Source organism: Onychostoma macrolepis, unplaced genomic scaffold (genome assembly GCF_012432095.1).
Source record: "Onychostoma macrolepis isolate SWU-2019 unplaced genomic scaffold, ASM1243209v1 Scaffold1, whole genome shotgun sequence".
NCBI lineage: Eukaryota > Metazoa > Chordata > Actinopteri > Cypriniformes > Cyprinidae > Onychostoma > Onychostoma macrolepis.
The window spans coordinates 21,757-34,914 of NW_026704597.1; the positions used below are offsets into that span (position 1 = coordinate 21,757).

General features: G+C 45.1%; 1 protein-coding gene across 4 annotated transcripts in view; it reads left to right on the plus strand.

Annotated features, from left to right (window-relative positions):
* LOC131535016 (NACHT, LRR and PYD domains-containing protein 3-like) overlaps window positions 1-13,158 on the plus strand; it is a 48,536-nt gene that overhangs the window by 5,464 nt on the left and 29,914 nt on the right. For 2 of the 4 annotated variants that reach the window (XM_058768149.1, XM_058768148.1), the window contains 3 exons: window positions 766-870; window positions 7,926-8,027; window positions 12,815-12,923. In XM_058768149.1, coding sequence (XP_058624132.1) covers window positions 766-870; window positions 7,926-8,027; window positions 12,815-12,923 — 316 coding nt within the window. The remainder of the gene's footprint in view (window positions 1-765; window positions 871-7,925; window positions 8,028-12,814; window positions 12,924-13,158) is intronic. The other 2 variants (XM_058768151.1, XM_058768152.1) reach the window with 2 other exon arrangements.

Here is a 13,158-nt window from a genome sequence, read left to right on the forward strand (position 1 = left end):
TGAAAGATATTTAGCCAAAGCTATGATGCATTACAATGTTGCATTAACTAATTTACTCTAGTTATACACCCCTGATCCAGGTAATCAAAGTCTTTAGGAGTGCTAAAATCTTCCAGGCAGGGGTGTTGGAGTTAATTGGAATTAAACTCTGCAGGACAAACCCTCCAGGTTTGACACGTGGTCTAGACCAGGTATCTGCAACCCTGCTCCTGGAGAGCTATCATCCTGCAAACTTCAGTTCCAACAGTACTGGAACACACCTGCCTGTAATTAGGCAGGTTCAGGTGTGTTTGATTGGGATTGGAGCTGAACTCTGCAGGACAGTGGCCCTCCAGAAGCAGGGTTGGAGACTCATGGTCTAGACCAGGGATGTGCAACTTCGGTCCTGGAGGGCCACTGTCCTGTAGAGTTTAGCTTCAACCCCAATCATATAAACCTGAAAAGCTAATCAATGTCTTCAAGATCACTTGAAAGCTACAGGCAGATGTGTTTGATTAGGGTTGAGCTAAACTCTGCAGGACAGTGGCCCTCCAGGACCGAAGTTGCACATCCCTGTTCTAGACTGAGTTTCTCTCCAATAAAACAGTATCACAGGCAGCCACTAAGCGGCATAAATTCACCACTGCAAGACACTAGGCAACCAAATATAGATGCACCCATCCATAGTTGTGTGGAACAAATGCCCTGCTATACTGAACTTCATTAAAATTAGACTAGTTAACCTTCCTTATTAACATGGTTTTTCTCTGTTCTTTGTTTCATTAGTGAAAGATCAGGCTCACTTGTGTCCAGCTCTGTGTCTGTGAAGAGTGACCAGTCAAAAGGTGAAGTAGCGAACTTCAGTGCGGAAACACTATCAGCTACCAAAAGGTATTTGGTGTGTTGCTTATATATAAAATGTAAAAATACAAAATCGTGATTTGATTTCAGTTTGGTAAAAAGATACAGTATTTAGCCAAAGCTATGATGCAAAACACAAGGTCATAGATTTTTTATGTTATGATAAGTGTAAAAATATTTTTGGTTCTTAATGAACCGTGACACCACTGTTTCCGAAGTAAAACATCTTAAAATATTCCACTCAAAATAAAGTGTAAAATTACTTTCAAAGTAATATTTCATTGTATAAAACAAGTAACCAAAGGTATTGTAATCTACCTCATCAGAATGATTTATCAGAATTTTTTTTACTGGGGCACAGCAAAACTTTGGCTACTGTGTACCTGATTAATTCCTGTTATCTGGGAATTTCACACATCAATATCTGCTTCTAACTCGAAAGGAGCATCAGCCAACTTCAGGGGCAGGGAACAGCTCCAAATCACTTTTCAGCTCTTGAATTTGGTAATTCTGGAAGGTTTGACAGTAATTATTCAGTTTGGCTCAAGCAGATTGGATTAGGTTGATAACCACCACAGGCCCGTCGCCATGATCACGAATGTATTTATTATTGAGAACGAAAAACATCAACTCCACTGAACAAGTCAATAAATACTTCAGAGCGAACAGCGTAACCACCGAAGCCTGTAACCACCTAAATCAATTATTTAAAAAACAAAAACAAACATTTTAGTCAAATCCAGCTGATTTACCATAGAAATATGATGTTTTTATAATGTTTATAACTGTTATAGCGCCAGCTGTGGTCCGATCTCCCTGAAACTTTGCATGCTTGTTCAGAATCACCTGTTGCATGTGCTCCACAGGTTTCGTGAAGTTTTGAGTTTTCGTTAAGGCTTTATAGGCTTTTGGGTATATATGGACAGGCCCCTTTTTTTAAAGGACCCCGTTATAGCTTCCCAAAGGGTAAATTTCAACATGTTTTTGATAATTATTGACCTAGAGAGTCCAGAGAATTGCACTGCAGTGGTTTTTTCCAGATTGAGCAAAAAAACCTAGGTAGGGGTGGGCGATATGAGCTAAAATTCATATCATGATATTTTCCACTGTCCAGACGATTTCGATATTATATCGCGATATGAGGAAAAACTATTTGGAATCACATTTTAGTAGACCTTAGTTAAATTACAGACAAAATATGTATTTTAACCTTATATAACTAGAAAAAAACATGATTTCAAGATCTAAGGCAAAAATATAATGGTCTGACTTTAGATGTGTGAAATTATGCTACATAAGACATCTGCGCAAAAGAAAAACGGCAAATGGACTGAAAGAACATGCAAATTCAGTCTCTGACAGCAGATGGCACCTCAATTTAGCGTTCCTTTGGTTACCGCTATAAATAAAGCGCTGCGCTTATGAACACGGAGGTAAGAGAAAAAGAAAATGCCCTTCCCTTCAGATACTCATTCATATTAACCCCCTGCCCCCAATTCATTATTTATATTTTTCTTCCTATATTTCGAGCATTGTGAACAGTGATCTTGCACTGCCTGCTACAGTATTTTCTCTCTTTGTGTCCGTGTTCTGCGTCTCTGTCCTGTGTTAACACCCGTTTACAGACTTAGCAATATTACCACACAAATTACATTTTGGGAAATTATTGTAATCTAGTTTGGGTGCAGTTCCGAATAGCCGATCGCGTGTTTGGAGCAAAAACTATCTGGTTCTGATTTATGTCCGATCAAGCGGGGCATCTCTTTCTCTCTGATGACACAGAAACGATCGCGGGGAAAAAAATCTTTGTCTGTCCATCCATCCAATGAAATCCATGAATATGTAACGGTATCCACGGTATAGCAAAGGCCATATCATTGCACAACGTAATACACCGGTAGCGCCCACCCCTAAACTTAGGACTAGTTTGCAAAAGTAGGTTTTTCACATCTTCTCAATCATTTAAAAACAGTTTGATTGACAGCAGGGGTTATAGAGGCAAAGTTGTTTGGAGCGAGGAGGTCTATCATACAATATGAATGTAGGATCTCTGTCTCGAACAGACCCAAGTAACGATAGAATCTCCACATTCCAAGAAGAATCTAAGGAGTCTTCTCTCAGCCATCTGTGGATCATAAAACTGATCCATGACCATCACATGGCACCTAATTGTCTCAAACAGTTCCTGTCCCGTTCTGCTGATCTTCTCAAGAAACACTAAGACAGTGATAACGTGACTCAATTCAATCAAAGAAGAAGAGGACTCCCTCTGTCTGAGGCCATTAAAGGACCAGATGTGCAGTGTAACTTTGACCATTTAACGCATAAATTGATAATCGAATCACCAAAGAGAGACAGTTTTACACCGAAATGTCTGAGCGAGAAGATCACCAGACCTCCACCCGCATGACCTCTTTGACCCCAGGACCTTTCCTCTTTCCTCCCTCCGCATTCCAGAAAAACGCGCGCTCTTCTTTTCGTTGCAACAAAGAAACACAGAAGTTGCATGGACGATGTTCAACAGACAACCATTTAAAACTCATCACAAATAGTGAAAATGTATCTACAAATAATATGTGTTATGTCGTATATATGCTTGATGTGTTTGTTAGAACCTATGATATTTTAATCTATGCATTATAACCCCGTTTAGTAGATAAGGTTATTAAATGTACTCAAAATATGCAAAATACTTGAATGAAAGCTTGTCTTAATTGCAGAACACTGAAATGAAGTTGCTATTATAAACAGTGTTAGTTGTAGGACATTTTATAGAAGTTATTAACAAAACCTGCAAGGATGTTCCCACGTGACAGATAGAACATTGGGTTAATTTATGCACGAAAAGGAACCGGACGGGGCGTGGCTCCAACAAGCCGACTGGAACATCATGACATGGGACGGACTTAAGCGGCTCGCTTAAAACCAAAGTGACCAAAGGAACTCGTTGCTTGAACTGCTTGAACTGCTGGAACCTCCAAACAGCTCAAACCGATGAAATGCCTACTCCAACACGCAAATAGCGTCCTTGCCATCCAGAACTCAAACACTCCGTTGAAGTGACTTCTGAAATCTTCAAAGCCTAAAGCCGTGCAAACAAACTCTCAGAAGAACTTCAGCTTCACCATCCATAGCTGAGGCAACTGACTTCCAAAGCTTCTGCGTAATCAAGCAACAGATCAGCAACCAATCAGAAGCGCCGTGATTCCTCTCTGCTGGAGACAAGCCAACGAGGAAAACCCCCCTCATCTCAAACGCAGATAGAACAAGGTCTCCTTTCTAACTGGAAAACTGGTGCTAAATCCTTTAAGCAGTAAAGATAAGCCAAAGTCTTTGCTTTTGTGATCATCTCAGGTTGCAAATCTAAGAACTAGTAACGAGTACTAGAATTTCGGGAATTCATGCGAACTCAGTAACTCTCATTTCCTGAACCGTATATGCGTGTATGTGTGTGTGTGCGTGTGTATTTGGTAGATTAGTTCATGGATTGTTAGAATACCAGTTAGCAAATAAACTCTTGTTTCATTTTAAAGAGCAGTGTTTTGTGTTTATGTGCTTAATAAGTTACTGTCTTGAACTGTCGATTTTGTTACCTTGCTCATAATTAACAACATACCAGTTTTGTATTATTCGCGTTGGCCAAGGAATAAAACATAATTGGTAAGATACACTAAATTGTGCTAGACGCTGGACGAATAGTTGATGAAGTGTATGCTATAAATTTTGAATCAGTTTAATCAAATCAACCCCGAATCTTTAAGATTCGATTCACTTTAAAAATTTAAACTAATTCTTGCACGAATATTGCGTGTGTGTGCGGAAAACCATGCAAGGCACAATAGTTTACTCCATGTGATACTGCCCCTCAGTGGCTGACTTCCTTCAAATTTCTCACAGACCTTTGGGGCTGTGAGTCAAACAGGCCCACTGAGTTTCGTTCTGATCGGCCTCCGTTAACCTTGTCTAATAGGTGCTCAAACTTCCAATGTTTTTTTGAGATGCGCAAATGTCCCCATAGACACTTGTGGCACTTTGGACCAAGACTGTGCACTGCGCTTTTCATGTTGATAGGACAAATGGTTGCCTTGTTATAGCCATTTTTATGTTTTTTCCATCTTATAGCGCCACCAAGTGGCCAATCTCCATGATTTTTTTCCTGTGACCTCAGCTTGAGCCCTTACATAAGTGTTCAAAAAGTATTTTACTAAAAGTGGCCCCGACCCCTTCGAACGTTTTGGCGTCCCTTTGCGACAGTGAGTCGAAAGTTCAACTTTTTTTTGATAATTATTGATATTAACTCTCCAGAGAATCTTTCTGCACTGGTTTGGTTCCGATCGGGCAAAAATCCTAGGACTAGTTTGCAAAAGTAGGTTTTGCAAAAAATGCGAAATACCCGAAAATTTCGCCAGGCTCACGATCAAATCTGAGGCGTGCGTTTTGTCCAGCATGAGCTAAGGATTCCAATGACATAAGACACTGACGACTGACGGTTTAGGAGTTATGAGCGATTTTGTACTTTGGATCGGTGTAGCGCCCCCGTCAGGCCGATTGGGGCAAGTCTCAGTCACGTTGTAGGTGGTGTGAGTACTATCATCCCTCCAAGTTTCAAGTCTCTACGACTTACGGTTTGGTCTGCACAATCAGTTTTACGTGGAAATCACTCATCCGTGACCATTCTAACAATTACAATAGGGTTTCAGCGCTATGTGCTTGAACATATATTTGCAAATTAGGAGTTTTATACGCACTGCCCGAGGACAAGGACTTGCTGAGCCAGAACTAACTAATCTGGAGAAATGTATGACTAAACCAAGTAAAAGTGGAGGACACATATCTCGTTTATGCTATTATTAGGTTCTCAGGATTCCTCTGCATCCAGATTAGCCATGTGGGAACAAGACCTCGGAGTGAAGATAGATAAGGAAATATGGGAGCAAAAATGTGTAAAGGCCCAAACACAGACAGTTAACAGTCGACTAAAACTGTTACAGTACAATTGGCTTATGCGTACTTGTATAACTCCAGTAAAATTAAATAAAATGTATAGCAACATACCAGATACTTGTTTTAAATGTAAGTGCAAAAGGTACATTAACTCACTGTATGTGGGAATGTGACAAAATAAAAGAGTTTTGGAAAGAAATTAGCAATATGATAGGGCGTATGGTTTCGATGAGGTTACCATTAGATCCGGGGGTTTTCATTATTGGCATTTATCCAGATAACTGGAATATTAAAAAGGATAATCAAGCTGATAGACATGTGCTTTTCACATGTCAAAAGGCTCATTTCCATATATTGGAAAAAGACAGAAAGACCTACCATAACTCGTTGGTTAAGAGAAATATCTTCATGCATTGCAATGGAAAAGATAACCTATATTCTTAAGGATAAAGAAGCTAAATTTAAGAAAATCTGGAGTCCCTTTTTGTTATTTATTGAATTTAGGAATATTAACAATATAATAGAGGAGGATCAAAATTCTTCATTAGGTATTAAAATATATTTTAATGTGCATTATATTAACCTCTTACAGCTGTGGTTGTTATTGTTTGCAATGGATTATTAACTCTAACTTGATTGAGAGACTGTTCAGAAGGTGAAACATAGTCAGAAACAACAAGGTATTTCTTCTTTTCTTAAGCCACTTTGCACTGTTCTCACTCTGGAGCTTCTTTCCAGTCAATACAATTGCACAGGCAACCACTAGGGTGCAATTCACCATGGAAATACATCAAGAAACCAAACCAAACATCGTTGTAGGCCTCATCAGCAACAACGATGAAACGCACTACAGAGAGGAAGTGGCACAGCTGGCTGAATGGTGTGGCACTAACAACCTGTCCCTCAATGTGAGTAAGACAAAGGAGGTTGTGATGGACTTCAGGAGAAACTCCGTGATCACCCCCACTGACCATCGACAGCTCGCCTGTGGAGAGAGTCAGCAGCACTAAATTCCTGGGGTGCACATCACAGAGGATCTCACCTGGTCCACCAACACCATGTCACTCTCCAAGAAGGCACAACAGCGCCTACACTTCCTCCGCCGGCTGAAAAGAGCAAGTCTCCTCCACCCATCCTCACCACTTTCTACAGGGGCACCATTGAGAGTGTGCTGACCAGCTGCATCACTGTCTGGTACGGGAACTGTACTGCAGCAGACCGCAAGACCCTACAACGGACAGTGAACACCGCTGCAAGGATCATCGGTGCCCCTCTCCTCCATCCTGGATATTTTCCTCACACGATGCTCCAGCAAAGCCAATAGTATCGTGAAGGACTCCACACACCCTCCCACAGTCTCTTCCAGCTCCTACCATCAGGAAGACGGTACCGGAGCATCAGAGCCCGCTCTGCCAGACTGCTCAACAGCTTTTTCCCCAGGCTGTGAGAGCCCTGAACTCAAATCACCCGCCCTCTCTGAACCCCCATACAAACCCCTACCTCCTGTAACATGTAACGTGCAATTCGAAGTGTGCTACACACAGGTGAGTGGGCCTGTACAAACCACCTGTAGTAGCACACTCTCCTCCTCTATGCGCACTAGTCACTTTTCACACACATTGCTGTGTGTACACAAATCCCACAAAAGACTCAGTAATATATGTATGTTTACATGCTCATGCACTACAAATCATCCTGCACTGTTCCCCAGCCAGCTGCTTGAACTCAATGTTTCTCCTTGCACATGTACAGTACTTATCTGAAGCATTCGTATAGTTTGTATAGTTTGTATTTTTAGTTTGTATAGGTACTTTTTATAGATAGTATATTTATATTTATAGTCAAAATCTATCAGTAGGATAGTTGTGTATAGGTTTATATTGTCTTACTCCATTGTTGTATGCCTGTATTTATGTAGCACCGTGGTCCTGTGAGGCACGACATTTCGTTCCACTGTATGCCCCGCATGTAGCGGAATGACAATAAAGCTCAACTTGACTTGACTTGACTTGAATACGCCTATTTGTCCATAGTAGTGAGACGAATACGACTAGTGAACTTAATTACTCTTAATATTTTCACGAGACTGAATTACCTCCTGTAGTAAAATGTTTTTTTCTCTCTTCTCTTTGTGTCACTAGTGAAAGATCAGATTCAGGTGTGTTCAGCTCTGTGTCTGTGAAAAGTGATCAGTCAAAAGGTGAAGTAGCAAACTTCAGTGAGAAAACATCACCTACCAAAAGGTATTAAAATTCATTTACTGTCATATATAGCCTGCGCTTAGTATTTCAGTTACAATGTACCATCAAACTGCATTCAAAAACCTGTTTGTCAACTGATGAATGCTGGGTAGAAGTAACATGCTGCTTTTACCATGATGAATGAGACAACTGTGAACGTCTCGGTTACGTATGTAACCCTCGTTCCCTGAAGGAGGGAACGGAGACGTCACGTTGTGTGACCGATGAATTGGGATCTCACTTAGAGAGCCCAATCCACTTCGAGTGTAACTAAACGAGCCAATGCACATTGGCATGCGATTATTGCATCCAGCTGCCGCTGATCACAGCGTGAGTATAAGTAGGCAGCAGGTGCAACAAATATTCAGGTTTTCGCTGAGGAGCCGAGCCGGTGACCCGGCCACTCAGCGGTGGTACAGCAGCCATGGCGACGGGACGTGACGTCTCCGTTCCCTCCTTCAGGGAACGAGGGTTACATACGTAACCGAGGTGTTCCCTTTCAGTCGGTCACTCCGATTCACGTTGGGTGACTGACGAATTGGGATCCCTACCAAAGGGCCATGGATACTGCCCCTTCCAGTGTCCTGTGGAAGCCTCCTGCGTCCCTACTTTTTGGCGTAGGTCAGGGCTCACCACAAGAAGACCAGTTACTGTTGCTATGGCACTACCCACTAAGTAAGACTGGATAACACTGGGAAAACGTACCCGTTCCACTTGGAACAGGAACGCTGCGGAAGCCCATCCTTCCTGAAGGAGGTTCAGAAGCACTTACACATATAACAACCGTTTAGGTGAATATGGAAGATTAGAGATGATTGTAGCCTCTTGGGCAATGGCTCTCAATGGGCTCTGAGGCTATACTGTGGACTTACACATATGGGATCCAATTAGGTCTCTACATATGGAACCCAGCCCTCTACCGGTTCTCACGGATTCATCGAGTGAGGGCCTGGTGCCAGACACTCCGCCACGTACGGACTCTCTGGAGCAGTTTTAGCAAGCCGACCCGAAATCGGAGCCTCTAAGTGCTTCTACCCATTTGAGGTGAGAACACAGGAGGAAACCGGTTCCACACGGAGGCTATAGACTCTAGCGAACGTGTTAAGGGTCGCCCAGCCCGCAGCTCTACTAATATCTGCCAGTGAGGTGCCGCGAGCCAGCGCCCAGGAGGATGCAACACTTCTAGTAGAGTGAGCTCTCAACCTGAACAGGCAGGGCATACACTGTGCCTGATAAGCCAGGGTGATGTCGTCCACTATCCAGTGGGCCATCCTCTGCTTAGAGACGGTATTCCCCTTCTGCTGGCCTCCGTGACAAACAAAGAGCTGGTCTGAGGTCCCCAGCTAGGGCTGGGTCTGCCTCCTCTGAGGGCAGCGCTTGCATGCTCACCACCTGGTCCCTGAAGGGAGTAGTGGGAACCTTGGGCACATAGCCAGGCCGGGGGCTCAGGATTACCTGGGAGTCAGCCGGCCCAAACTCTAGGCACGAATCGTCGACCGAAATGCGTGCAGGTCCCCTACCCTCTTGACGGAGGCCAATGCAAGCAGGAGCAGAGTCTTCATTGAAAGAAACTTCAGCTCGACTGTCTGCAAAGGCTCGAATGGGCCCTGCTGTAGTGCTCTGAGCACTAGAGACAGGTCCCAAGAGGGTATAGAGGGGGGCCGTGGGGGATTTAACCTTCTCGCCCCCCCAAGGAACCTGATGACCAAGTCATGCTTCCCCACCGACTTCCCTTCCACGGGGTCGTGGTTGGCAGCAATCGCAGCCACATAGACTTTAAGGGTGGAGGGAGACAGCCTTCGCTCCAACCCTTGCTGCAAAAAGGACAGCACAACTCTGATCGGGCACTTCCGGGGTTCTTCTTGGTGAGAAGAACACCATTCGACGAACAGGTTCCACTTCAAGGCGTAAGCATGTCTTGTAGACAGCACTCTCGCCGAAGTGATGGTGTCAACTACCTCCTGGGGTAGGTCACCTAGAACCTCCGCGTCCCATCCAGGGACCAGATATGAAGTTTCTAGAGGTCTGGACGCGGGTGCCATAACATGCCCCCTCTCTGAATCAGTAGATCCTTCCTCAGAGGAATCTGCCAAGGAGGGGCTGTCACGAGGAGCATCAGTTCCGGGAACCAAGTCCGAGTGGGCCAGTACGGTGCCACGAGCAGGACCTGCTCCTCGTCCTCCCTGATTTTGCACAGTGTCTGTGCGAGAAGGCTCACTGGGGGAAACGCATACTTGCAAAGGCCCCGCGGCCAGCTGTGTGCCAGTGAGTCCGTGCCGAGTGTTCCCTCGGTCAGGGAGTAAAATAACTGGCAATGAGAGGTCTCTAGAGAAGCAAACAGGTCTACCTGAGCGAGTCCGAAACGTCTCCAAATCAGCTGGACCGTCTGAGGATGGAGTCTCCACTCTCTGGGGAGCGCAGCTCGTGACAGCTAGTCGGCTGCCCGGTTGAGCATGCCCGGAAAGTGAATGGCACGACGCGACCTCAGATGCTTCTGACTCCAGTGGAGAAGGTGGCGGGCGCCAGTGCAGTTGGGGGCCCGTCAAAACCCCCGATACTGCAAGCCTGTCGAACGTGGCCTCCCAGCCGGTGGTGGAGGCATCAGTGTAAACCACAGCATGCCTGGAGTCCTGTTCCAGGGGCACTCCAGCCCAGAGAAATGAGAGGTCTGACCACGGGGTGAAGATTTGGCGGCAGGCCGGTGTGACTCGGACCCGGTGAGTGCCGCGTTGCCACATCCACCTTGGGACTCGGCCATGGAGCCAGTGTTGAAGCGGTCTCATATGAAGCAGCCCCAGTGGCGTGAATGCCGCTGCAGTTGCCATATGCCCCAGGAGCCTCTGAAATTGTTTCAGTGGGACCACCGTCCTGCTTTTGAACGTATTCGAGCAGTTCAACACCGACTGAGCACGTTCCTGCGTGAGGCGCGCTGTCTGATCGACCGAATCCAACTCCATACCGAGAAAAGAGATCCTCTGCATCAGGGAGTGTTTGCTCTTTTCCCAGTTGACCCGAAGGCCCAACTGGCTGAGGTGCCAGAGCACCAAGTCCCTGTGTTCGCACAACTGATCCTGAGACTGAGCCAGTATGAGCCAGTCATCTTGGTAGTTGAGAATGCGAATACCCTGTTCTCTCATGGGAGCAAGGGCTACCTCCGCAACTTTCGTGAAGACACAGGGTGACAGGGACAGCCCGAAGGGCAGGACCTTGTACTGATATGTGGTAAAAGTTGCCATCCACGACCTGGTAAGCTCCCCATGCACCTCCGGGCAGGGCGCTGAGAACCAGCACAAGCTACCCCGAGAAACCAGTCGTCCAACCTCGAGGGCTCAGGACACGGTGGAGGTCTCCACTCGAGCCCTACCCTCTCAACGGCCCGGGAAAGCATAGCCGTCATTTCCGGATCTGACTCAGGCATTGCCACCACCGGAGCGGCAGCGCAACTGAATCTTCTTCCCCAGAAAGCTCCGGCTCACCCTCCGATGCAGCGATCGACATCCAGTCGTCGGAAGGAGTGCCAAGGATACTGCTGGTACGCTCCGTGTAGAGGGCCCAGCATGTTCCATTGGCAGCTCACTGGTTTCGGAGCACAGGAGGAGCGTTGGTCCCTCGAAGGTTGGTTCCCTGGAGGGTTTGCCACCACTGTAATCCTCAGACCACCCGTGCCACCGCCTGAAGTAGTCCTCGCCTGTCTGCAGCCAGAAAGAGAACCAGATCGAGGCAGAGGCAACAGGGCTCTGCCCCTTTGTCGAGGTAACGGAGCCTGGCCCGCAACTCCAAGATGATCACCTTACCAATGAGAAGATGACTCATCCACGAACGCCACCTCAGTGTGCTTACTGGCCAGGCACGTGAGGCAGCGATCATGACCACCTGGCGCCAGGTAACGACTGCATCCAGAAACACATGGGTGACACGTTGTCTGTAGCAAAACCCAACTCGTCTTTACAAAGACGAAACGTCGAGTTTGCCAGATGCAACGTCATCTTTAAAAAGACGCACCCATGAATGCTCTTTTAGGGAAAAAGCTCTTTTAGCGTGCTGAAGCACACAGGGGAGATGGTCGCCTGCAACACAAACAGGGGGTAGTGCAACCTGATGTGTGCAATCCACTCGACACGGGAAGAACCACCGCCGCTGTAGCGCCGTACCACCAGCACGAGAGTCTTCCAAAGAGCGTGCTCAACTCGTTGAATTCACTCGTCAGCAGAAGTCAGGAGCAGAACGATGTAACCGCTCGGCTCCGAAGCGAAAAGCTGAATACGCCCTGCACCTGCTGCCTTATACTCAGACTGTGATCAGCGGCAGCTGGATGCAATAATCGCATGCCAATGTGCATTGGCTCGTTTAGTTACACTAGAAGTGGATTGGTCTCTCTAAGCGAGATCCCATTCCGTCGGTCACCCGACATGACTCGGAGTAACCGACTGAAAGGGAACCTGGTAGTTTCCATAATGATTTGTCTGTCTCGCACCTTACAAAGCCGCATTACAAAAAGATTCAAGAGGAGGGTATGTGTACCTAAAAAGTTTTTATTTATTTTCTCATGTGAGGGTTGAAAATTGGCTTTGGCTGTTGGACTGTCAGATATTGTGTAATATTTTCAGTCAGTTTGTTTTTTCAGAGGTGAAATTATTAAAAAGGCAAACCATAAATAATAAAAATAATAATGATAATAACCTTGTGTCATATTTGAAGATACTTCAAAATAAAGAAAAATAAAACCTGTTTTTAACAGATGTAACTAAAATGTTGCATGGAAAAAACATATTTTAATTTATCCTGAACAGTGGCCAAATTGATCTTGCTAACAGGGATCAATATGAGAAATCAGACTCAGACTCCCAGAATCACCACTTCCGCGAGGGATTCAGAGAAAATCTCTACAAGATCTTCCAGGTAGGGAAAAAATATTGTAAGTTTATATTTATATGATAAAAAATAGATTATTGAACAAATGTAAAACTGTGTTTGATTTATTTATTTATTCATTTGTTTATTTTATTTTTTAAGACAATTAATATTTGCAGTGTTTATAGTAGTATTTTTTCAGCAGCAGTGTTGTACACGTGTCCACAACCCCACAATGTTGGACGTGTTTCAGTGTTTAGTATATAAAATGACCTCTAGTTTT